Source organism: Vulpes lagopus, chromosome 2 (assembly GCF_018345385.1).
Source record: "Vulpes lagopus strain Blue_001 chromosome 2, ASM1834538v1, whole genome shotgun sequence".
NCBI lineage: Eukaryota > Metazoa > Chordata > Mammalia > Carnivora > Canidae > Vulpes > Vulpes lagopus.
Window position 1 is genome coordinate 162,464,539 of NC_054825.1, and position 26,640 is coordinate 162,491,178.

A 26,640-nucleotide genomic window follows, 5' to 3' on the forward strand; every position below is an offset into this window, starting at 1 on the left:
AAAAACAGAGAAAGTTGTGAAGATGATAAGGCAAGTCAGAGAGAGGGAGAATGAGTGAAGAACACACAGAAAATAAAGAAAAATCCTAAGTACCTAGAAGAGCACCCAGAACTGGTGAGAAGTGTGAGCTCGAGGCTAAGGGGCAGAGGATTCAGGGCTGGATAGGCCAGCCCTGCGGAGACCCCTCCCCATTCAGCTGCCTGGGCTGGGGAAGTAGGGATTGGCCTTCAGGACTGGGTGTGGGGGGGTGCTCTTGGGGTGGAGGTGGGGGGAGGCAGGAGGAGTGATTACTGAGGCCTGGCAGGGCACCTCACTACCTGGGAATGCGCCCCGGGGATCAGTGGGTGGTTATAACCCAGGCTGAGTGCCGGGAGCTGAGGAGGAGGTGGCTGCAGGACGGCACAGGCCTGAGAAGTCTGTGGCTGAGCTGGGAGCGGGTTCCCCACCCCCTAATTGGGGGACATAGCAGGTGAGGCCTGGGGAAGAGGACAGGGAGGGAGAGGTGTCTGTGTCTTAGATGCACCCCTACTCCCTCTTTTTATCCTCCTTCCTTACCCAATGGAGGGGGCTGGATGTCTGCTCCTCTGAAGTCTATATAGTCTCTGGGTTGGGGGGCAATGTCCCTGTAGTTCCTGCCTGTGCTGGGAAATGGGGCAGAAAAGGAAGGGAGGTGGGGTAAGGGCTCCCAGAATCACCTGCACCTCCCTGCCCTCTGTCCTCTCCATAAGGTACAGTGGCCATGGCTACAGCAGGACACCCCTGGATGTGGATGGTCAGTGCCCTGATCACAGCCCTGATTCTGGGGGTGACAGGTAACCAGAACCCCTGTATGTGCCTGTCGGTTAACTATGCATGGGGCTGTGGGTGACTGGGGGACTCTGTGTGATTGGGCTCCAGGACTGGGTGACTGTGAGTTGGTGTCCGTATTCATGTTCAGGCGGTGTGTGTGGCTGGGTGCCTGTCACTGTTGGGGGGGGGGGCGACGAAGGTGGGGGCTGACTTTCCTCATATCAAGGGACTGCCCGTAACAGATGTACTACCTTGGAGGCTGTGTGTGTGATTGTGTGACTGGGTGTGTGTGCACTTAAGATCATGTGTGGTTCAATATCTGTGTGGACAAATGCACACTATGTGTGTGGCTGTGCATGACTGTCCCTGTGTCACCAGATTGCATGTAACAGAAGTGCTTGTTACCGTGAAAATGTATGGTATGGCTAGGTGCTTGCAGGTTAACGGTTTACCGTTGTGTGATTGTGGCTGAGTGCGAGACTACATGTGGCTCTATCTGAGCTGTGTGACCTCTTGAGGTTCTATGTACCGGTGATTGTGACTGCATGTTTATAGGGGACTGTCTGTGTGGTGGTGCTGCTGTGTGGGTGGAGTTTCCATCCCTGCCTTAAGGGATTGGGTGTGCTGAAGTGGCTGTCACGATGAGGCAGTGATTCTGTGAAGGTGTATGATGCCAGGTCATTTGCACTCTGTCATGTGGGGTTTACTTAGTATAATATTGTCGCCATGCCAGTGTGCCTGCACGCAGAAGTGCATGTGGTGGTCTCTACGTATATGCATACATGCGTACATGTTACTGAGACACTGCGTGCCTGCATGAGATCTTGTGAGGCTGCCACCAACTGTGTGCACACAGCAAGTGTGTGCACCATGAGACGGAGCTGTGCCTGTAGCTACCCTGGGGGAGACGATGTGTGTCTCTCATGCAACTGTGTGTGTGCTTATCTGTGACAGTAGTTGTGTGCGTGTTTCCTGGAGTGTGTGTGGAAAGTGTGAAGGCAGTGCCAGCGCCTGGCATCTCTGGGTCATCAGCAAGAATATGAATCAGTAGACAGACTATGGGGGACTGGTGATGGAGTGGGGTATCTGTGTCCATCTGTAGAGGGGAGGGTATTGCCAGGAGGATCCAGGAGGTACATTTGTGTTTGAGAATTCCAAAAAATCAGTTCTGCTCTCTGTTGCCACCGCCACCAGGCCCCTCTAGCTGAGCACTTTTCTGCTTCTGTTCCCCCAACTCTCCTTCCACCCACGGGCTCTGACTTGGCCCCCTTTCCTCACCCGCTCACCCGCACCGCTAGCCCAGACTTTATCCACAGTCAGGGTCCCCTTGGGCTGCCGCCCCCACCTCCCGCAAGCCAGGCCCCTTCCTCCATGGCTCTCCCCATCTGCAACTCCAGAACCCAACCCCTACCTCCTTGCCCGAAGTCAGGGCTCTTGATAGACTCGATCTCCCCATGTGACCCTGGCCTCTCCAACTACCCCCTCCAACCCTGACCTCATTCACTGAGGCCTGACCCCACTTCTTGAGCTGAGAGGTCCCACCATGAAAGCTCTGGTCTCCTGGCCAACCCAGGCTCCACCCCCTGAGCCTTGGCTCCGCCCCGGGATTGTCCTACTTTCCCCTCCTAGGCCTCGTCCACTGAGCTCTAGCCACTCCCAGGAACTTTGAGGTGCAGCCGAATCCTGTAAACCACTTGATGCTGGACCAGATCTTTTCCTGAGTTCTAAGCCTTAGCAATCCTCATAGGCTTCACCCTCAAACTCCAGACTCCACCCCTAAAGCTCCAGCCCTATTCCCCTATATTGAGGTCAGACTTCTGCAGGTCAGACTTCTGCCGGGTCCTACCTCTTGGATCTAAGACCCACCCACGGAGCCCAGGTTCCGCCTCGATTCCGAGCCCTGCCCGCTTTCTGCCCCCAGAGCCTGTTCTTGCAAATGATGTTACCTCCTGCGACAACCCCTCTGACACTGGCCCCTCTGAAAGCACTCGGGACATTGGAGCTGGGGACCAGGAGGACACCAGGGCAGACGAGGGGAGCAGCAGTCGCATCGTGAATGGAACCGACTGCGAGAAAAATGCCCAGCCGTGGCAGGGTGCACTGTTGCTGGGGCCCAACAAGCTCTACTGTGGGGCCGTGCTGGTGAATCCTCAGTGGCTGCTCACAGCCGCCCACTGCCGGAAACCGTGAGTGGGGCTACAAGAGCAGGGCTGCACAGGGCAGGGGCGGGGGGTGGGGTGGGGGGGCTCTGGAGGACAGGGGGCCTGGAGGGGAGGAGTCCTGGGGGGAAGGACCTGGGGGGAGGAGGCAGCACGGATGAGGAAGGGGTACAGTTAGCCTGAGATTAAGAATGGAGTTGGGGTGGATTGGGTGTGCTGGGGTTAGGATGGGGAGAGAATTGTGGTAGCGGGTGGGAGTTAGAGATGCATTGGATTTGGGGTGAGGGGTACATATGTTAGTGGTTTGGAATGGAGATGTGATTCAGAGTGGCTTTAGAGTTTGGGGTGGAGTAGGGTGGAGATGAAAATGGTGCTGGGATTGGAAATAGCTGTGGGGTTGAAGATGAGGTTAGGGTGAGCGTTACCGATGGGACTAGAGATGGCTATATTTGGAGTTGGGAATTGGTGTGTTGATGGTTTGAGGGTGGGTGAAAAATTAGAGTGAGGTTCAGGGATGGGAATGGGTTGGATTTGGGGCTGGGCATGCACGTGCTGATGATTTGGAACGGAGATGCCATTAGGAGAATTGGAGATGGGAGGAAATGAATTGGGATGAAATAGGGCTGGAGGCAGGAATGGATGTAGGATTGAGGATGGGGTTGGAATTAGAGTTATGGGGGTTTGGGGGTGGTTGGATTTGAGGTTGAGGTGGTTAGATCAAAGTTTGGGAATACAGATGTGTTGGTTTCTGTGTGGGGAAAGGATTCAGGTTGGGGATTGGATGGGGTGGAATTGGGGTTGAAACTAGATTTGAGATGTGCTCGGCACTGGATATGGGCATAGGGATCAGGTAAATCTTCACCATCTTCTTTAGATTTTTCAGAATCCGTCTTGGCCACCATTCCCTGTCACCTGTTTATGAAGCTGGACAACAGTTGTTCAAAGGGATCAAATCCATCCCCCATCCTGGCTATTCCCATCCTGGCCACTCTAATGACCTCATGCTCATCAAACTGAACAGAAAGATCCGTGAGACTCAGAGAGTTAAGCCCATCAACATCTCCTCGAAGTGTCCATCTGCTGGGACGAGCTGCATGGTATCTGGCTGGGGAACAATCAACAGCCCCAACGGTGAGAGTCCAGGTCCCTCTTGATGCCCACCCATGTCTGCCTTCTCCTCCTCTCTGCCTCTGAGCACTGCCTCTCCCCATCCTTCTCTGTTGCTCACAGTGGCCCTGCTTTGTGTGTTTCTGACAGTACAATTCCCCAAGGTCCTCCAGTGCTTGAACATCACTGTGCTAAGTGACGAGCGGTGCAGAAAGGCCTATCCCAGACAGATAGATTCCACTATGTTCTGTGCTGGCGACGAGGCGGGCAGAGATTCCTGCCAGGTAAGGCTCAGGACTTCTGCATTCCTTCAGCAGATACACACTGAGCACCAACTGTGTAACCCGAAAACTTGCTAAGTGTTGAGAACTCAGCCCTGTCCCATAGAAATACAACATGAGTCATACATGTCATTTTAAATTTTCTGGTAGCTACATTTTAATTTTTTTTATTTATTTATGATAGTCACAGAGAGAGAGAGAGAGAGGCAGAGACACAGGCGGAGGGAGAAGCAGGCTCCATGCACCGGGAGCCTGATGTGGGATTCGATCCCGGGTCTCCAGGATCGCGCCCTGGGCCAAAGGCAGGCGCCAAACCGCTGAGCCACCCAGGGATCCCTGGTAGCTACATTTTAAAAAGCGAAAAAGAAACAGGTAAAGTTAGCTGTTCTAATAACGAATTTTATCTAACTCCATGTACCCCAAGTAGTTTGATTTCAAAATGTAGTCAATATAAAGCAATTATAAATGAAATATTTTACATTCTTTTTTTTAAATAGTAAGTCTGTGAAAGTGTGCATCACATGACGGCATGTCTCAATTTGGGCTAGCCTTGTTTCAAGTGCTCAACAGCCCCATGTGACTAGTGGCTACCATACTAGACAGCACTGGTCTAGAGGGAGAGATCAAGTCTGCTTTATATGGTTGGGCAGGTTGTGCACTGTATACAGATATCACCGCTAAGGAGGCACTCTTCATGTAATAGACATCACAGTTGGTCTATTTATTTTAGCAAATTTCCTTTTTTTTTAAAGAATTTATTTATTTATTTATTTATTTGAGACAGAGAGAGAGAGGCAGAGACACAGGCAGAGAGAGAAGCAGGCTCCATGCACCGGGAGCCTGATGTGGGATTCGATCCCGGGTCTCCAGGATCACGCCCTGGGCCGAAGGCGGCCCTAAACCGCTGAGCCACCCAGGCCGCCCGCCATTATGTTTTTTTAATATTTTATTTATTCATTTGAGAGAGAGACATGAGAAGGGGTGAGTGGGGAGCAGACTCCCTGCTGAGCAGGGAGCCTGATGCAGGGCTCCATCCCAGGACCTGAAGATCATGACCCGAGTCAAAGGCAGATGCTCAACCATCTGAGCCACCAAGGTGTCCGTCACTTAGCCATGATTATTAGCTCTATTTTACAGACAAGGAGCCAAGCTCAGAGCAGTTAACTAACTGCATCTCAAAGAAAACTCTGCAAGGATATTACAGAAAATACAATGAGAAGAATTAAGCTGCAAGAAAGTTGACATTTAGAGATTCAGGCCGCCTGGCTCTTTTGCCTTGAAACAGTGTCTGCTGTTGGGGAAAGAAACCAGGCTCTGGGTTTCTTTATAACTGATACCAGTATTTTGTATAAACATACATAAGAAATCACAGTAAAGAGTGGTGAGTAGTAGGGACGCCTGGGTGGCTTTGTGGTTGGGCATCTGCCTTTGGCTCCGGTCCTGATCCTGGGGTCCTGGGACTGAGTCCCACATCAGGCTCCCCACAAGGAGCCTGCTTCTCCCTCTACCTATGTCTCTGCATCTCTCATTAATAAATAAATAAAATCTTAAAAAAAAAAAAAAAGAGTGGTGAGTAGTATTATAAGAGAGTAACTGTAGGATTTGCGGGGAGTTGAGGACAGGCAACCCGAAGAAGCAGTTCTCAAACTGCCCCACCCCCACCCCAGGGGACATATGATAATTCCTGGTGATAGTTTTGGTTGTCACAGCTCTACCTGGAGGATGAAGGGGGTGACTGGCATCTAATGTATAGAGGTCAAGGATGCTGCTGAACATCTGACAGGGCACAGGATGGCCGCCACAGTCAAGGATGCTGCTGAACATCTGACAGGGCACAGGATGGCCGCCACAGCAAAGAATGATCTGGCCCCAATGTCAGTGGTGCCCAAGATGGGAAAGCCTCATCCTTCAGGGGCAGAGAGCTGCCTCTCTGCAAAGGTGCAAGATGGACCGGTGTCAGGGGCAGCCAAAGGATGAGGAAGGGAAAGGAAGCCATGCCAAGCATGCTTAGTCAGAAAAATATGGTGTTCAAAGGCTGAAAGAGAGAAAGACAAATAGGGACAGGGAGATGCAGTGAGGGAGACACATAGAGAAGCTATGGCACTGGGTGGAGAGGACAAACAGAACTTCTAAAGGTGGGACTTACAGGGAAATGTTAACATTCCTCTCTCTGTGTCTCTGTTTTATCTGTGTCTCCTTCCTTGTCTTTGTGTCTCTTCACCTCTCTACTTTTTCCACCTCTGCATCTCTGTCTCTTGCTGCCCTGGCCCTTCTTCCACTGTGTGTCTCCCTCCCTCCACCTCCCCACATCACTGGGGATGGGCTCCTTTTTCCTCTGCAGGGTGATTCAGGTGGCCCTGTGGTCTGCAATGGCTCCCTACAGGGCCTCGTGTCCTGGGGAGACTTTCCCTGTGCCCAGCCCAACAGACCCGGCGTCTACACCAACCTGTGCCAATTCACTAAGTGGATCAAGGACACCATCCAGTCGAACTCATGAGGCATCCCGGGACCTGGCATTCTGGTGTGGCCCCACGATCAGCGGTCCCTCACTCCTGAAGGGACCGTGACACTGTCTCCAGACCCTGCTCCTTACTGAGGGTGTTGGGGTTGTTAATCTCTCCAGCCCCTCCTCGTCTCCTGGAATCGGGCTCCCCCTTCCCCAAACCTGGGCTGACCCTGTCTTTCCAGTCAGGCCTTAGAGACAGTTTCCCAGAATGACCAAGGTGAGGGCTGCCCCTCAGTGTCCCCCATGCTTCATTCTTTAGACCCAGAGGCTGTCCTTGCCCTGCAGCTGTTACCCAAATTTGGTCTCAGAAATAAAGCATCTGAGGAGAAGTGGGCTCTGTGTGCGGTGTCCCCCACTCACTGAATGGCCAGGCAGCCAGGAACAAGTCACTTTCCCCTTCTGTACCACTATGTTTGCTCTTTGGGACTATTTCAGTTGCAAGAAACAGAAATCCATCCAGGCTGCTTTGCATTTTTTTCACAAATACTGATTATTTTGTGGCAGGAAGTTTCCAGATGCTGAGATACTACAACAGGCAAAACAGAACAATATCCTGCCTCACAGAGCTCCTTTTCTCCTAGGGGAAGACAGACAGTAAAGAGATAGATGAATACATTACTTGCAATGTAAATAAAATGAGGACAGAGCAAGTGGAAAGAGGACCTTTGGGAGGAGCAGACCTATTTATATTGGATGGTCAAGGAGGGTGCAGGAGGGCGATATAACAACTCACCTGCAACCACAAGATGTCTGCAGCCTAATCCCGGAACCTGGGAATTTGTGGCTTTATATGGCAATGAGACTTCACAGGTGTGATTAAGGATCTTGAGATGAAGAGATGGTCCTGGGTTTTCTAGGTGAAACCATTATAATTCCAAGGGTCCTTATAAGAAGAAGTTGTGGGGGTGGGGGGTGGGCAATGAGCATGAGAGAGAGATTGGAAGATGCTGCTAAGCTGGTTCTGAAGATGAAGGAAGGGGCGGAAGGAATGTGGGTGGTCTCCAGGAGCTGGAAAAGGCACAGGAATGGATTCTCCCTCCCAGCCTCCAGAAGGAATTCAGCCCTGCCTATCTATGTCTTTATTTTTAGCCCAGCATGACATTTCAGACTTCCGTCCTCCAGAACAATAAGAGAGTAAATTGATGTTATTTTAAGATATCAAGTGTGATAATTTGTTTTAGCAGAAACTAACATGAAGGGCCTCTGGGAGGAGGCGGCATTTGGGCGGAGTCCTACACAATGATAAGTAGCTAGCCCAGTGAATTTTGGGGGGATTCAGTGTTCCAGACAGAAGGACAAGGCAAAGGCTCTGATATGGGGACAGGCTGGGCATTTCCCAAGAACGGAAAGAGGACCAATGTACCTGGAACCTCTTGGTTTTCCCTACGAGATTGGGAAGCCTTTAGATGTTTTTAGCCAGAGGGCAACATGGTCTGATTCCTGTGTATGAAGATCATTCACCTGTTTGTGGAGGACACAATCAATGGAGCTTCTTATTGGCCAGAGTAGAAAATGAAGGGTCAGTTATCAAAAGAATATCCAAGACTTGGGACAGTCAGATGACAGCCCAGGACCAGCTAGCTGCCTGTGGGATCTTGTTCACTTTCCTTTGGTGATCTTTCTTTCATGTCTCCCTCTTCTCATTTTCTCCAAAGGGCATCTTCTACTTCCTTCTCAGATTTGGGTGGCATGTGGCCTACCATAGCCTTACCCTGATAACTAGTTCTAATTACTGGTGTTGGCTGCCTGTGGGTCAGGTGCTGACTCTGGGTCCATCAGCCATGGCCAGGAGGGGAGGGCACATAGTAGAGCGTGAATCCCCCCCATCACCCCTTCACCAGCAGCAGTGGACAAAGCACTGCCCTCAAGAAGGCTATGCACATGGGAGTCAATGGAACAGGACTGAGAGATTTCTCAGTCATACTATTTCTGGAGCTCAGTTTTTCCATCCATAAAATGGGAATATTGCAATGTAATGATCTTCACATGTGGACTCAACCCCTGAAATAATGTATTCCTGGTGGTCAGGAGTGGACACAGAAAGTCACTCCAGGAAATACCTTGGAAATGGAACATTTTCTTTTTAAGTAAGTTCTAGTCCCAATATGCGGCTTGAAGTCACAACCCTAAGATCAAGTGTCGCATGCTCTATTGACTGAGCCAGCCAGGTGCCCTGGAAATGGAATATTCTAGAAAAGGAATTATGTAAGGGAATTTCATAAGTAACAAAACACCAAATTAAAAGTGACTTACATAATAAGGACTTTTAGTATTTCACATAAAAAGAAACTCAAAGTGAGAACAGTTACATGGTCAATGTGATGTCACTCAGGGTCCAGGTTCTTTCCATCTTTCTTCTCTAACACCCTCTGCATTATTCATGAACTCAGTGATGATATACTAAGCCATGTAATAGTTTAATCACTTGGGATAGAGTAATTAACAAACATTTAAAAATCTCTTCCTTCCTTCAGCTTACATTTTAGCAAGGGGAAGAAAATATGTCCAATTTTTTTCTTCAGGCTTGTAACCTGGCAGGTATAAGATGGCTGCCACAGTTCCAGCCATCACAGCCTCATGTAAACATGATAAAAGGCAGGAAGGAGACCTTCTCCTAGCAAAGATCTCTTCATAGGGAGAGAAAGTCCTTCTCCAGAATCCCTCCCTAACCCCCATTTCTCTCCCCCTCTCCCTTTTTCACACACACACACACACACACACACACACACAGACACCTCTGCAGACTTCTCTTTGGGTCTCAATGAAAGAGAGTCCTAATGTCTGTTGCTGCAAGAGAAACTGGAAAAAATTTTCTGGCACTTTCAATCTCTATTGCAGGGTGCAGTCTCTGTCCAGAGGGGTGAGAAATGGCTTGTTGGATAACTACCTCCCTTGTGCTCAGGAATTTACAACTCCTCACAACAATTTGGGGGGACATTCTACAAAGGTTGGGGTGCCAGGTTTGGGGTCATTGACCTCCCCAAGGATTCATCTCTCATCTCTCCATGTCAGCTGTTACCAATCTAGGATTAACATCTAGTATGCTGTGATAGGTGTGGACTTAGCCCAGCTCCAGCTGCTCTCTATAAGCAAGTACAAGATGGGTGATGTGGTTTAAGATAGGGACAAATAACCCTGACACAATTGCAGGTGGTAGAGATAGTTCAAAGTTAGAAAATTAAGGGAAAAATATCTAGAACAGAGCAGAATGCTAGCTGAGGGGCAATCAAGTATATTTTCCAAAATGACTCTGTTAGTCCATCTGCTTTTGGCAACACAAGAATATTAATACTGTTTCAAATAGGTTTTCACTTTGCATGCCAAGAAATACAGGTAAGGGAAGCTCCAGGCAAAGAATGTCAGGGCTCCAGTTCCACTTCTCTCTGCTTCTCTTGGTTCTCCTTATTGTGGGTTCCTCATCCTCAAGATTAAAGATTATAGTGAATATCTTTTAGAGAAGGATGACCCTTTCTCAGGAACAGCCCCAGCAGAATTCCCTTCATTATTATTGGTCAGAATTGGGCCACATGTTCTCTCCTAAACTAATCACAAGCCAAGGAAAATGGATTAACATTGTTGATTTGCACCAATCAGGGTTCATTTTCTGAGATTGAGATCAGAAATTCCCGTGAGGGGTGCCTGAGCGGCTCAGTGGTTGAGCCTCTGCCTTTGGCTCAGGTCATGGCCGAGGTCCTGGGACTGAGTCCTGCGTTGGGTTCCCCACAGGGAGCCTGCTTCTCCCTCTGCCTGTGTCTCTCCCTTTCTCTGTATCTCTCATAAATAAATAAATAAATAAATAAATAAATAAATAAATAAAATCTTTTTTTTTTTTTAAAGGAAAAAAGGAAAGTCCCCTGAGTCATGTAAGCTTGACCAAAGGGACTGCTCCCTGAATAAGATGAAGATTCTCTCATCAAAGAAGGGGAAAATGGGTGGTAGGTAAACAGCTACCTGTGATAGACATCTGTAATAGACATCCTTTTAGCAATTTTTTTAAAGATTTTATTCATTCACTCATGAAAGACATAGAGAGAGAGGAAGAGACAGAGGCAGAGGGAGAAGCAGGCTCTATGTAGGAAGCCCAATGTGGGACTTGATCCTGGGACTCCGGGACCATGCCCCGAGCCAAAGGCAGATGCTCAACCGCTGAGCCACGCAGGCATCCTGTCTTTTAGCAATATTTTAAATTAACTTTTCAGTAAAGAATTATATACAAACAGAAATGAGTCCTTATTATAAATATTATAAACCCAATGAATTTTCACAAAACAGATGACTCTTGTAACCAGTACCCAGATGGGGCAGCAGAATATGACAAACTTTCCAGAAGATCTTCTAGGGGGTTCCCCTACAGTCACTGCCCCTGCCAAGTGTAGTGACTTTCCTGATTTTATCACCATCCTTCAGTTTCGTCCATTTATAAACTTTGTATGAATAACTTTAAATGTATTTATATCGATTTGTGGAAATATATTAAATGTATATAAATAAAATCACACAGAGAATTATCTTGTGTTTGACTTGTTTTGCTCAGTATTATATCTGTGTGCTTCATCTAGATTTTTGTTTATAGTTAGTTGTAAACGTCCCCTTCTCATTAGTACCATAGATGGACATTGGGTAGTTTCTTCAACAATTTTAAAGGCAATATGCTGGGACACCTGGGTGGCTCGGCAGTTGAGCATCTGCCTTGGGCTCAGGGTGTGATCCTGAGGTCCCAGGATCGAGTCCTGCATCAAGCTCTTTGCGAAGACCCTGCTTCTCCCTCTGCCTATGTCTCTCCTTCTCTCTGTGTGTCTTTCGTGAATAAAGGAATAAAATCTTTTTAAAAACTGTATACATTTTTAAAAATAAATAAATAAATAAATAAATAAAGGCAATATGCTGATCTAACATCTGCCAAAGCTATAGTGAAAAGTTTAGGAGAAGCAGTGTGCTTGACACTGCCCCTCCAACCCCCCAATCCTTATACTTCTTCCTCCTGTTGGCAGAGCCTGGAAGTATCCTGGGTCATGTTTAGGCTCAAGGGTGAGCAAGAGATCAGAAGGAAGGTGTGTAGGCCAGGGGCAGAGATAGATATGTTGACATGTTGTGATCATGTCTGACTCAGTGCAGGGCAGCCTGGGCAAAATTGAGATGTAGTTGCTGATTACCACACAAACCCAACTATTGCTCAGGGTGGCAGGTAACCTGGATAAAGATGTTCGCCCTCCATGTGGGTGGCCATTGATCTAGTTCTAAGCATAAGATGTAAGCCGAAACCTAGTGGCTGGGTTTCTCTGGGAAATTTTTGTTCTGCTGATAAAAGGGTAGGCATTATGTTTGGAACTTACCCTCTTCCCACCTGGAATTGGGGTGCCTGGAAGTGGACCAACCACTTTGCACTCTAAGGATAAAAGGCACAAGACAAAGATGGGGGTGCAAGAAGCAAAGAGAAGCCTGATCTCTTGGTGATTGCGTAAATCCCTGCTTCAGGCACACACTCCCAACATCCTGGGCATGAAACAGAAAGAACAAAACCTCCAGCATCTGGGCTACTATAGTTGGTTTCAGGTATGCTGATAAGAAGAAGTGAAGTTTCTAGGAACAAAAACAGAGCTAAGATGTTGTGCAGATTTTACTGGGCAGGTTTGACTTTCTGTTCCTGGATGAGGATGTGCTTTTTTTCAGTATGAAGACTGGCTCCAGAACCAGGAGGGAACAGATGTCTGCAAATGGTTCCTGTAAAGGGTGGAAAGGACCAGTGCATTTCCTGCATGGTGATGTAAGTGGTGAGGAGAACAGGCCTGTGGTGGTGTAAGAAATAAGCCTCTTGCCCTACCAGATATTAAGACAGGCTGCAAAACAAAATAATGTAGTTTTTAAAAGTGTAGTATTAGCACAAGAATAGACAAATGGCTCAGAGAGTACAGCACTCAATGTAATATTATATTATATATGGGGAGCTATAAAATATGATAAAGTACCAACCCAAATTAATAGAGGGGAAGATGGTAAACTTAGTAAGTGGTGTCAGGAAAACTGGCTCTCTGTACAGAGAATAATATACTTAGATTTCTATCTAACGCCACACACAAAGGTGGACTCCGGATGTGAAAGATAAACTTACAAAGTAAACAGAAGAAAATCAAGGAGATAATCTTCAAATCTCTGTGACAGAGAACAACTTCTTAAGACTTCAAAAGCACAGATCATAGAACAGAACATTCATTAGTTTGATTATATCAAAATTAAAAGGAGAGTAAAACGGACCATTATGACATTTATCAGAATGGGAGAAATTATTTATGACATTCATAATGTACAAGGGACTAATACCTATAATATGCAGGAAGCACCTGTGAATTAGTAAGAAAAAAATTGGAGACACCTGGGTGGCTCAGTTGGTAGGGCATCTGCCTTGAGCTCAGGTCATGATCCCAGGATCCAGGGCTAGAGCCCCATGTCAGGCTCCTGCAAGGAGCCACTTCTCCCTCTCCTCCTTGCTCATGCTCTCCCTCACTAGCTCTCTGTCTCAAATAAATAAATAAAATATTTTAAGATAAATAAATAAATAAATAATAGGCACCTTTGGGGGAGGGGGAAATGGGTAAAGGATATGAACAGGCAATTTGCAGGAGAATCCAAAAACTCTCATGCATATGAGGGGATGTTTAAACTCATTCATTATCAAAGAGATGTAAATTTCAATAACAATGAGATGCCACTTTACACCAATTAGGCTGGAGAAAATTAGGATGCGTAATATCTAGTGTTGTCAGATGTACGGGCATCCCTGAATGTTCAAGAGCTACTGGGGTTAGCGTGGGGTCTCCAGTCCTGAGGAAGGATCAAGCACTATTTCATTAAATTAAGTATATATGTACCTTATGACTAAGTAATTTCTCTCCTGGCTATACATCCCAAAGAAATTCTTCCACACTCGCAAGGGGACACAATGTGCCTTGTAGAGTTCTTTGTGGTGGCTGGGAGTTGGCAACCACCATGTGTCCATCCCTAGGGGCATTGTTGACTAAATGTGTGACCCCCGTCATGGAGTTCAGTGCAACAGGGCAGAACTGTGAACACAGCAGCATGGTTGGGTCTTCAAAACAGTGCTGTTTGAAAAGTGAATTAGAAGAGAATGAGATATAATCCAACCCCAATTACATAAATTAAAATTACAGGCCATAAGAACCACACTATGCATTTTGTAAGACTGAGGGAGGGTGGGAAGAGGGGAAAAGAAGGAAGAAAGGAAGGAAGGGAAGGACAGAGGGAGGGAGGGAATGAAGGAGAGAGAAAAGAAGGATTCTGTATAAACAAGTGATGATAATGATGCATTTGACGTTGAACCTCTGCACTCAAGGTCTAAAGGGAATAAAAAATAAGCTTGTTAAATTGTGAAGCCACATCTTACATAAACAGTGTCCAGAGGCTGAGCCCCTCTGCGAGCCTAGGAAAGCTGTGTGCGTTTTGTGCGTCCCCGATCACTGTTGGGCACCTTCTGATACTATTCTGTATCCCTGAATTATAAATCAGACACTTAATCTAACCCAACTGTGGCTAATTCTTACTTGATTCCACACTCCTTTGAAATGCACAGAATTGGCTCAGGACCTCAGAGAGGCTACAACTCAGGTCGAAAACTGTCATCAGGTGTGGTTTGGAAAGTTGGTGTGTCCTCCACCTGGTGCCCTCACTCTTGGGGTGGTTGATCCTGGCTAAAAACTGAGGTCAGGGAGTGGCTCCAATTTTGTCAGTGGGAGGATCTTCCCCATGCATTCCACACACCAGATAAGCATCTAATTGTTGGCTACAGAGAGGCTGGCTGTGGGTTACCTTTTATTAGTAATCATGATGATGATGATGACAACAGCAACCATTTATTGAGTGCCTAACACCTTGCTGCATTCATTGCATGCCTCATCTCTCCCAATTGTGACAGCAACTTCAGGAGGGTGGCCCTCAACAAGTCAGGAAGCTGAGGGGTATCCAAGTTGGCTCAGTTTCTACAGTTGGTACATGTGGGAACTGGGATATGAATCAAGGGACTAGAAGGCCTGAGCCGATGCCTGAAACCACACTCTGCTCTAGCCAACAGAAGAAAACACAGGGCACTGGGCCAAAGCCAGGGAGCCTTGACTATGGCAGTGGGAAGAGGGAAGAAAGGAGGGGATGGGGCAGGGGAGGGGAAGAGATTGAGCTTTATAGAAAGAGAGCAGAAGACATTTAAAGACAAGTCAGATGTAAAGAGACTCAGAGGGAGCTTTGGAAAGAGGGAAAGTGAAAGAGAATCATAGAGAAAGGTTCTGAAGGAGGGCCTAAGGGAGATGGAGAGAGTAGGATAGATAGGAAGATAGATTAGATAGATAGATAGATAGATAGATAGATAGATACCCTTAATCTCACTCTCCCCCATCTTCCAGATGCCTAAGTTCCCCCTACTCTACCTCTAGGCTTTGCAGCCAGACCTCCAGAGCCCCCAGCTCCCTTCCCTCAGGCTCTGGTCTGAGACCCACATTAGTTAGTTCCTCACAAGCAAAGAGACTCCCTCCTATACTAAAGAACAGGCAGACTGGGTTCAAATCTGTGTCTCTTTCCAATTCTGAGCATTAAAGGAGAGAATGCACATAAAGGTGAGGGCAAAGAACCTGGCATTGAATGGGCGTGTAAAAGTAGTTGTTTCTGTATTATTTTTTAAAAAGATTTTATTTATTTATTCATGAGAGAGAAAGAAAGAAAGAGAGAGAGAGAGAGAGAGAGAGAGAGTGTGTGTGTGTGTGTGTGTGTCAGAGACACAGGCAGAGGGAGAAGCAAGTTCCCTGCAGGGAGCCGGATGTGGGACTTGATCTGGGGACTCCGGGACCACACCCTGAGCCGGAGACTATACTCAATCGCTGAGCCACCCAGGCGTCCCATTCTGTGAGTATTATGACCATGATTACCATTGTCCTGGAGCTCCTTGAGCAGCCTGCACAGGTGCAAAGAGAGCCATTGTGCCAAATCAGCATCTCATGGGAACTTGTTAGAAAGTGCAAATTCTTGCCACCGCCCCCTTCCCAGACCAAATGAATCAGGAGTTGCATCTTAACAAGATCCGCTGTTGATTCGTGTGCACTTTTGAGTTTGAGATGAGCCCCGAAAGTCCCCAGGAAGAAGGAATTTTAAACCGGAGGTGTGAGAATCCACCACTTGCTCTAGGGCGCCACCTTGAGGCCAGTTGAAGACCTGACCCCGGAAAGCCGTGAACTTGGTGCCAGTTTCCGGACTGCTTAACTCTGGAACCTTGGGCGAATTACTTGATCTCTCCGAGCGGTGGATAGTTCACACTCTTACCTGTAACACTGAGATCACAACTGCACCTCATGCACAGTGCCTGCTGCAGAGTTGGTGCTGAAAAATGTTCTACCGCTTTCAGAATGCACCGCTGTTTCTGAGACAGAGGCTGGGCATGATTTAGAGGGCAGACTACTGAATCCATAGTGTTATGGGTTAAGTTGTGTCCCCCAAAAAGATATGCTGAGATTCTCATCCCTGGGACTTCAGAGTGTAGCCTTATTTGAAAATAGGGTCATTGCAGATGTAATTAGTTATCATGAGGTCATATTAGAGTAGGGTGGATTCTTAGTACAATATGACTGGTGTCTGTATAAGAAGAGGGAAGACAACGCAAAGTCATACACACAGGGAAGAAGGTCATGTGAAGACAGAGGCAGAGATTGGGGTGATGCAGCCGCAAGCCAAGGAATGTCAAGGATTGACAGCCATTGTCAGAAGCTGGAAGAGGCAAGGAAAGATTCTATCTAGAGTCCCAGAGGGAGCACAGCTCTGCTCTCATGCTGATCTTGGGCTTCTGGTCTCCAGAACTGTGAGAGAATAATTTCTGTTGTTTTCAGCCCCACAGTCTGTGGAACATTGTTACAGCAGCCCTAGGAAACTACTACACATGGGAAGATTAATCTTCTTCGTAAGCCAGATAAAGGTATTAGAATATCTCAAGAACCCTTTCCTTGAGAGGAAGAAATTAAACATAGATCTACTTTACAACCAAAGATATACAAACAACCAACAAGCAAATGAAAAGATGCTCAACATCTTTTGTCACAAGAGAAATGCAACTTAAAACTGCAATGAGACACTACTACACATCCACCAGACTGGCTAAAACAATGTTTTAAATCCCCAAAGTCCCAAATGTAGCGGAGACCTAGAGCAACCAGAACTCTCACCCATTGCTGCTGGCGGTGTAAAATGGCATAAGCACTTTGGAGAGAGGTCAGGGAGCTTCTTACAATACATGATCTACTCTGTGCCTAGCAGTCCCACTGCTAGGTATTTCTCTAGGATAAATGAAAGCACATATCCACACAAAGACTTTTACACAAATGTTCCTAGAAGCTTTATTTGTAATAGCCCCAAACTGGAAGTGACCCTGATGTTCATCAACAGGAGAAAGGATAAACCAACTGTGGCATGTTCAAACAATGGGATATGCAACAGCAATCACAAGGAACAAATTGCTGCTGCATGAGGGAACTCAAGATGAAAAAAAATCTTACATGAAGAGTACACTTACGTCTCCATTTATAGGAAGTTCCAGAACAAGCAAAGCTACACTATGGTGGAGAGATATCAGAATGCTGCTTGCCTCTTGGGGTGGAGGCTGGGATAGACAGAACTGATGTGAAGAAGCTTGCTGGGTGATAGTGAATGTTCTGTGCTCTCCAAGAGTTTTGGTGTGTGCAGTGGCCAAAACTCACTGAAAAGTACAGCTTATGTTTTGTGCATTTCATTGTATGTGAATTTTACCTTAGAAAAGAAACATTAAGTTTGAGTTGTAGTACATGACACATGAGTTCAAGAGTTTATGACGAAGTATACTAAGGCCTGTGGCCTACTATAAAATGCATCAAAAATAAGATGGGGGGGGATGCCTGGGTGGCTCAGTGGTTGAGCATCTGCCTTTGGCTCAGGTCGTGATACCAGGGTCCTGGGATTGAGTCCCACATCAGACTCCCCACAGAGAGCCTGCTTCTCCTTCTGCTTATGTCTCTGCCTCTGTGTGTCTCTCATGAATAAATCAATAAAATCTTTTTAAAAAATAAGATGGATGGATGGATGGATAGATAGATAGATAGATAGATAAACGAGTCAATGGATGGGTGGGTGGGTAGATGGATGGGTGGATGGCTGGCTGGCTGGGTGCGTGGGTGCATGGAAGATCAACAGATATGTGATAAAGCAAGTATAGCAAATTGTGAATGGTGGAATGTAGGTATCAGCTATATGGGTATTTGCTGTAAATCTCTTAACTTTGCTGTGTTTGAAAATGTTCATAAGTGTTGAAGGGAAATCAGACATGTGTCTAGTTGAGTGGCAGTAAATAATTTCTTCTCCATCTTGATTGCCACCGCCTTAGCCGGAGCTGCTCTCCTTTCTCCCATGGGCATTCATTCATTCAACAAACACTTACTTAGCACCTACTATGTTCCAAGCACTGTTCTAGGTTTCCAGATCATAGCACTGAATAAGCCAGAGAAAGTTTCTTTTTCTGTAGCTTGTTTTTTTCCTGGAGGAGAAAGACAACCATGAATAAGTACATAATATATCCATGGGGACATTGAATGCTATGAAGGTGAATAAAGCAACCAGGGTAAGAGGACAGAAAGGGCTGGCGGTGGGGGTGGAGGTGTTATTTCCCACTGGCTGGTCAGGAGAGGCTTCTCTAGGATGTAACTCAGACCCCAGACCAGAAGCAACGAGGGAGGGAGTCGTAGCGGTGACGGATGCTCCAGGATGTGTGGCCAATGCAGGTGCACCGGACTGTTGCAAACACCCTCTCTGCTTCCCTGCACTAATCTCTGCATTTGCATTTGCCCTGCTCTGCCCCTCATCTGTTCTCCCACAGAAAACAGAGGATAGTTGACACTGTTTACAGGAAGGAGACGCCTTCTATTCTGCAGGTCAGGGGTAGAGACTATCAAGCTAGGTAGGACTTGTGGTGGAGTTTGGTGGTGGGGATGGACCACTCAGCTTAATAGTGAGAAGAACTGAGGGTCCCCGGGTGGGTCTTCAGGAGGTAAAGGTGGGGAGGAGAGATATGACAGGCAAGAGGAAAGAGGAGCAAGCAGTTCACCCAGAAGGGGGCGGGAGACCTGGAGGGGCTTTCAGGAGCCAGCATGCTGAAAGTTCAAGGCTGAAGTCCTTACTTGGAAGGTGACCCTTTTTGGCAAACCCCAGGATTGATAAGCTTCCTACAGTAGGGACTGCCTGGGCCAGCATTTTGTGTGGAAATAAAAAAGTGTATCCCTTCAGGTAACAAAGGATTCTGAGGTGGTGTAGATGGCAGGGCTAGAACTATTCATGGAGACCAGGGGAGAACTTGGCTGAAGTTTCTGTTTCAAGACAACATTGATGGCTTCCCACTACTTTTAGGATAAAGCCCAAACTTGTCACCAGAGCCTTCAGAGGCTGACATGGTCTGGCCCCTGTTAGTTTCCTACTTCCAGCCCAGTCAGGCAGCGCTCCTCTGCTCCATGCCTCAGATGAGGCCTGAGTTGGAGGAGCCCCTTGGGGAACTTAAAAAGAGACTGTTTGCTTTTTTTAAAAAAAAAAATTATCTGTAATCTTTCTTTGTTTTACTTTCAAAGAAGAAGAACGAGGAAGAGGAGGACAAAGAAAAAAAATGCAAAGATGAAAAATCCTGATAAAGAACTTTTCCTAGCCACACACATTGAGTAAACCAAGTGGGTCCATAAATCAGTGAGTCAAATTCTCTTGGATTGTAGAGCAAACTCAATATTCTCTGTCGAGCGTGGCTCGTGTTTCGTATTTCATTTAGATCAATGATAAGAGGAGTTGTGTTCATCATAAGGCACATTTGCTGACACATTATTAACAAGGCTTCTCTTGTTTTATTACATTATCTTGTTTTGTTATATAATGTTTTTTGATCTATCCCCCCATCCCCTGTTCTTACTCCCTTTTTACTCTGCTCTAGAACTAGAGGCAAATGAGGTATTTTGCCTCAAGAGCAAAATTTAAGGAGTAGCCAAAAACCTCAGAAATCAAGACAAACAATATTTTAAAAAGTAAAAATGAACACAAACAAGTCCACACAGGGATCTGACTCTGCCCAGCATGATTCATATTCATACCTCGCCCTAATCCCAGTCCTGGTGGATGCTGTCTTTATTTTAAATCTTGGTATTCAGTTCATCACAGATTGTTGCATTAATTTTGATTTTTTAAAATATTGTATTAAAATAGGATCTACTCTTGATTACTGAGGTTTTTGGTGCATGCTTATTATGTTTGTGCCCAAACCCTCTTTCCCCCCAACTCCTGGTTTCATGAGTTTTCGCACAGGTAACCATCCTCTTATGTTTCATTCATATCTTTGTGTTTTTGTGTGTTTCTTCTTACCATGAGTGTGCCAAACTGCTGAATCTAAGGACACATTTCTTCAAAAGATTGCTCTTGTTTCAGATACCAGCTGCAATTTTGGGAGCCTTCAGTGTCACCCCCACTTGAGACCAGCTAGCTACAAATTTGGTGTCTCCCACAGACTCCCTTGGGTTTAGTAAATCACAGTCACGGAACTCAGGAAAACACCATCCTCACAATTACAGTTTTATTATAGCAAATAGACAGAAATTAGAAGACATGCATAGAATGAAGTGGAGGGTTGTTGTGTGAAGTAATCTCTACACCCAAATGTGAAGCATTCCTCATCCTCAGGGATGTGTTAGCGTCCCAGCCTCAGAATGTGACAGCTGCCAAACAGTATTGCCAGCTAGAGATGTTCGCTTAAACTTTGGCCCGCAGAGTTTTTATCCAGCTACATTACGTAGGTGTGATTGACAGGCCACCTCGCTACACGTTTGAGGGTTTCCACTACCTCTTCAGGTTCAATATTTTGTTAGACCAACTCACAGAACTCAGGAAGATGCTATACTCATGATTACAGCTTTATTATAAATATAATATATAAATCAGGCCAATGCAAAGATGTATATAAAATAAGATCTAGGAAGATCCCAAACATCTCTGTCTTCAGAATTTGTCACCCTCCCAGCACATCAGTGTGTCGACAACGAGGAAGCTCATCAGAACTTTGAATTCCAGGGTTTTTAGTGGGGTCTCATTATAGACATGTGATTGATCATGATTGATTGAATCATTGGTCATGTGATTGAACTCAGTCCAGTCCTCTTTCTATTATATATATATATAATAGAAATATATATATATAATTTATTATTCATAAAAGACACAGACAGAAAGGCAGAAACATAAGCAGAGGGAAAAGCAGGCTCCCCACAGGGAGCCCGATGTGGAACTCAATCCCAGGACCTCAGGATCACTCCCGGCCGAAAGGAGATGCTCAACCACCCAGCCACCCAGGCATCCCAGTCCTCTTTCCTCCCTAGGCTGATATCAAGTGGCCCAAAAACCCAACATCCGAAACACATGGTTGGTCTTTCAAGTGTGGCTTTAGGGACCTGCCATATATAACAAAGACACTTCTATCACTCCAAAAGTTTAGAGTTTACTTCCCAAGAACAGGGAACAGAGACCAGCCAAGTTCTATTTAGTACACATTTACAAAATGTGTAGGGATTTTCAGGTTTCTTGCATATGCTTTCTTTTTAAGATTTTATTTTTAAGTATTCTCTACACCCAATGTGGGGCTTGAACCCACAACTCTAAGATCAAGAGTCACACAATCCAGCAACTAAGCCAACCAGGCATCCCTTGTGCATATGTTTTTAATGCATGTAAATTATATGGGTTATATGCCCCAAATTATACCTTAATTTTTTTTCACTCAAGACTGTGCTCTTATGATCCATCCATGATTGATATATATATACCTGATCTGCTGTTTTCAACTGATGCAGAGTTCCCCTTGGGGGGCACTCAGCACACCTATCATCCATCGCCACAGGGATGGACACAGAGGTCACTTCCAGCTCCTCACTTCCATGAACAGTGCTTTGTTTGTGTCTTCTTAGAATCGATGTGAGAATTTCTTTGGGATCTGTGGAGATTCAAAATACATCCACAAATTCTCGACCTTCTTCTCTCCAAAGGTTGGAACTGAATTCTTCTCTGAGTGTAGGTTGGACTTACTGACTCACTTCTCATGAACAGAATGTGGCAGAAGTGATAAGTATGTTACTCAGTGATAAAAGGCACATCCTCCCTCCCTCGCTCTCACCCCCTCTTCCCCTCCCTTGCTCTGGGGGAAGTTAATGCCATGTTGGGAGGACACTCCATAGCCCACATGGTGAAATTCAAATGGTGAAGAACTGAAGCCTCCAGCCAGCAACCACTGGAGTGAGCCATCCAGGAAGTAGACCATCCAGCACCAGTGGAACCTTCAGGTGACTGCAGCCCTGGTTGACATCTTGACTATAATCTAGCAAGAGACCCAGCAGCTGCTCCTAGATTCCTGATCCTCAGAAACTGTGAGATTTTTGTAAAGCTGACAAATTTGGGGTGGATTTCTACCTAACAATAGACTAAAACAGAATCTAAACCCAGGAGTGGATCTTCTGGGTGATAGCGTGGGCTTACGATTAATTTGACGGAGAGGAGCCAGGTCACTCTCTTGGATGGCTTTGTCCTCCACATTCCATGAACAGAACCTGAGGATCCCTGGACTTGGGGTTACTGCTGCTGCATAACATGACCCCACTTCCACTGCAATCTAATCGGTGTAAAATAATACCCTGTGGATCAAACCTTGAGTTTCTCGAATTACTGATGATTTTGAAACACTCTTCACTTGCTTGCTACATAGCTCTTAACTTTCAGAAAACACAAAATATTCTAAAACTGTCACTCTAACAGCTATAGTTTATCTGGAAGAAACATGTCAACAGAGTTTGCATAACATCGTCTTCACTAATGGTTCCTATTTCATGGATGATCATAATAAACAAATGATCATGTGAAGACTGGAGCAAGTAAACCAACCAGGAGTTATTCTGTGAGGATAAGCTATTATGTGTGAATTACACTCAGCTTAACCAGGACCTTGTTCCACCAGGTAAAATTGTCGTTGTTGTGTAGCTGCTGCTGTTTTTCTTCAAGCCTTCATAGCTGATTGGAATATATATTTTTTTTTAAATTTTTTTAATCAAATAAACTCTGCCCTCAACGTGGGGTTCAAACTTATGACCCTAAGATCAAAAGTTGCATGCTTCACTGACTGAGCCACCCAGGCACCCTATGGGTTTAGGTTTTCTTTCCTTGCTCTTTAGGCTGGATTAGACCATTTGGAGCTTATCATAGTTCTATTTCCTTGGGAGCAAAAGAGAGCAGAACATTCAGTGCTGGTGCTATCCCAGAGACCCCTAGAAATGGTACAGAATGAAGAGGCAGTTCACTGTGATGTTGGCCCTGAACTCAGTGCATCTTTAAGCGTGGAGTTATGTGAGTGTGAGAGACTGACCAGTTACTCTGAGGAACACTGAATTATACAAATGAAAGAAATAATCCCCCAAACCCCACACCACCACCGTGATCTCATCAGCCAGAGAAACAGAAAAAAAAAACAATGTTGACATTGTCCTCCATGAGGAAGGAGAGCAGAACAGTAAAATTACACAGCCCAACAGTCCTAACCCTAGCTCTGCTATGAATCGGATGTGCATGAAATTGCCAGAAGAATAGTACAATCTCAAAGGGATTGTTTCTTTTTTTTTTTTTAAGATTTATTTATTTATTTATGAGAGAGAGAGAGAGAGAGAGAGAGAGAGAGAGAGAGAAAGAGAGGCAGAGACACAGGCAGAGGGAGAAGCAGGCTCCATGCCAGGAGCCCGACGTGGACTCGATTCCGGGACTCCAGGATCGCGCCCTGGACCAAAGGCAGGTGCTAAACCGCCAAGCCACCCAGGGATCCCCCTCAAAGGGATTGTTTCAAGGGTAATGGAACATAATGCTCAACAAGGCTTTGTGTTTGTGTTTGTGTTTGTGTTTCAAGAAAAAAATTGTCGGGAAATCACTTAACCCAGCACTCCTCTGGGGCAGTAGATAAAGAAGAGTGAAACTATTCATCTCCACAATTAGGAGTCTGTGATGAGTTTTAATAGCTTCTTAAAACAATGTACCTTAAGAAATAAGCCAGGGGAGCTTCAGGGCTGCATCATTTATCTCCACTGATAACATTAAGGGAGTCATTACTAATTTTCACACTTAGTCATTGTTTTATAACTTATGCAATTGACTAAATGGTGTATCATAAACTTTGTAACCAACTCAAGCATTAGGGAAGACTTTTTTTAATATTTTATTCTTAATGGTGGGGGAAAACACAGAACATGAAATCTACCATCTTATCCATTTTTCCATCTTATCCATTTTTAAGAGTACAGTTCAGTAGTGTTCATTTATATTGTTGTGCATTCACATTGTCTCCAGAACTTTTACATCTCGCAAAGCTGAAACTCTGTACCCGTTGACTATTTTAACTCCTCATTCCCCCTCTTCTTGGTGCCCTCCACCCTGAAACCACTGTCTATTTTGTCTGAATTTAACTATTTTAGATACCTCCTATAAGAAGTATCACACAGCACTTGTCTTTTTGTGACTGGCTTATCTCACTTCACATAACATCTTAAGGTTCATCTGTGTTGTAGCATGTGAGAGGATATCCTTTTTAAAGGCTGAATAATATTCCATTTTATGGGTACATCACATTTTGTTTATCCATTCATCCATCGATGAGCTGTTTTTGCCTTCTGGCTGTTGTCCATAATGCTGCTGTGAACATGAATGTGCAAATATCTTTTTCAGATCCTGCTCTCAATCCTTTTGAATATATATATCCATAAGTTGGATTTCATTATAGAAAAAGGAAAAGAAGGTATCAAGTTTCATTAGTACTAGGTACATGTGTGGGTGTTTTGTTTTGTTTTGTTTTGTTTCTATGAGCATCTCTGGAGTCAGGCTACCTGGTTTAAATCTCAGCTCTACCACTTACCTGCTATGTGTCCTTGGACAAGTTACTTCATTTCTCTGCCCTTGGTTTTCCCTTCTGCAAATAAAAATATTAACAGAACCTACAACCTTCAGGGGCTCTTGGGTGGCTCAGATGGTTAAGTGTCTGCCTTCAGCTCTGGTCATGATCTCCAGGTCCAGGGACTGAGCCACAGACGGGCTCCCAGCTCACCGGAGAGTCTGCTTCTCCCTCTCCCTCTGCCTCTCCTCCTGTTTATGATCCCCCTGTCTCTCTTTGTCTTTGAAATGAATAAGTTCATAAGTAAAAAAAAAATTTTTTAAACCCAAATGAATAAGTAAAAATCTTAAAAACCAAAAAAAGAACCTACAACTTTCAGGCTTTTGTGAAAGTACTGATTAGATATACACAAAGTATTTTTTAAATGCTTATAAAAGGAACAAACAATTAATACATGTAATAAACTGGACGGATCTCCAGGGCATTATGATGATTGGGGGAAACCCCAATTTCAGAGCATTACATATTCTATGATCCCATTTATATAACATTCTCAAAGTCACAGAATTACAGTGATGGAGAACAGACCATGGTTGTCAGGACTTGAGGGTGGAGAAGGGTGTGGTCCCTCACGGATAACACAAGACACTTTCTTCCGGGTGATGCAACAATTGTGTATCCTCACGGTAGTGATGGGAGAGTCAGAGACAAGAGAGAGAAGTGTAAAAATGATGAAATTCAAATAAGATCTGTGCCTCACTTACTATTGTAGCAAAGTCAGGTTTTTTGATGAAGTACTGTGGTTATGAGTGATGTGATTGACAGAAACTGGCTGGGGGCTATGTGAGAATTCTCTGCACTCCTTTGCAACTCCCTGTGACTCTTGAATTACTTCAAAATGAAACATCATACTAAAAACTGCGACTGGCACCCCTGGAAGTGTTCAATGAACAGTAGTCATCATGGTCCCAGATCTCCCTGTGTGCACCTTTCACTTGCTCTCTTTTCAATTTCTTTTCTAGCCAGCTCTAAGCTCCACCAAATGAATAGCAAGGCCCCTTGAGAAGGGGAAAAAATGCCTTCCACTAAATTCTCTCAGACTGAAAGACTTCCCAGCAGAAAGCTTTATAGCCACAGATACAATTATGATTCATCTGTAAATTTCACATCAGTCATTGTTTTATAACTTATGTAATCATCTAAACAGTGTTTCACAAACCTTGAAACTACCCAGGCATTGCAGGTCTTCCTTGCTTATAACAGGAAAAAGAATGAACCAAGTGTCCTGAACACCAGGAGACGCCTTACTTTGCTGGGAGCCCAGCCCGGTGGTTAAAGACAAGAGAAAAATAAGAACACAACCTTGCATTTGCCTGTTATGTGCAACGAAACCTTTGAAAAAGACCCAAGTGACATACTCTAGTTGAAGAAAGGGAAGGGATATGGTCATGATTTATCACTCGATACTTTTCAACAAACATACTTTATTTTCGTGCCATATGGAAATAGTACCTATTCAAAAAATTAAGTAGAAATGATGTTTTACATCACACACACACAGATTCTCATGCAAGTCTCTCTGGGTTCTAACTTCACTATTTCTTTTTCTTTTTAAAGAGAGAGGAGGGGAGGGGCAAAGGGAAAGGGAGAGAGAGAATCCTAAGCAGGCTCCATGTCCAGCATGGAGCTTGAGGGGGCTAGGGGTAGGGGAGGGACCTCAATGTCATGACCCTGAGATCATGACCTGAACTGAAATCAAGAGTTGGACACTTAACGACTGAGCCACCCAGGTGCCCAAACCCAGTTACTTCTCACTGTGTGGCCTTGGAAAATGATTTGAATGGCCCT

General features: G+C 45.4%; 1 protein-coding gene across 1 annotated transcript; it reads left to right on the forward strand.

The window, feature by feature from the left end:
• Positions 1–369: 369 nt before the first annotated feature.
• On the forward strand, positions 370–7,166 carry KLK5 (kallikrein related peptidase 5). The gene is made up of 6 exons (XM_041745599.1): positions 370–469; positions 729–812; positions 2,711–2,975; positions 3,823–4,079; positions 4,206–4,339; positions 6,678–7,166. Exons 2-6 carry the CDS (start codon positions 740–742, stop codon positions 6,831–6,833), a joined length of 885 nt encoding a protein of 294 aa, XP_041601533.1. The 5' UTR covers positions 370–469; positions 729–739; the 3' UTR covers positions 6,834–7,166.
• Positions 7,167–26,640: the final 19,474 nt, after the last annotated feature.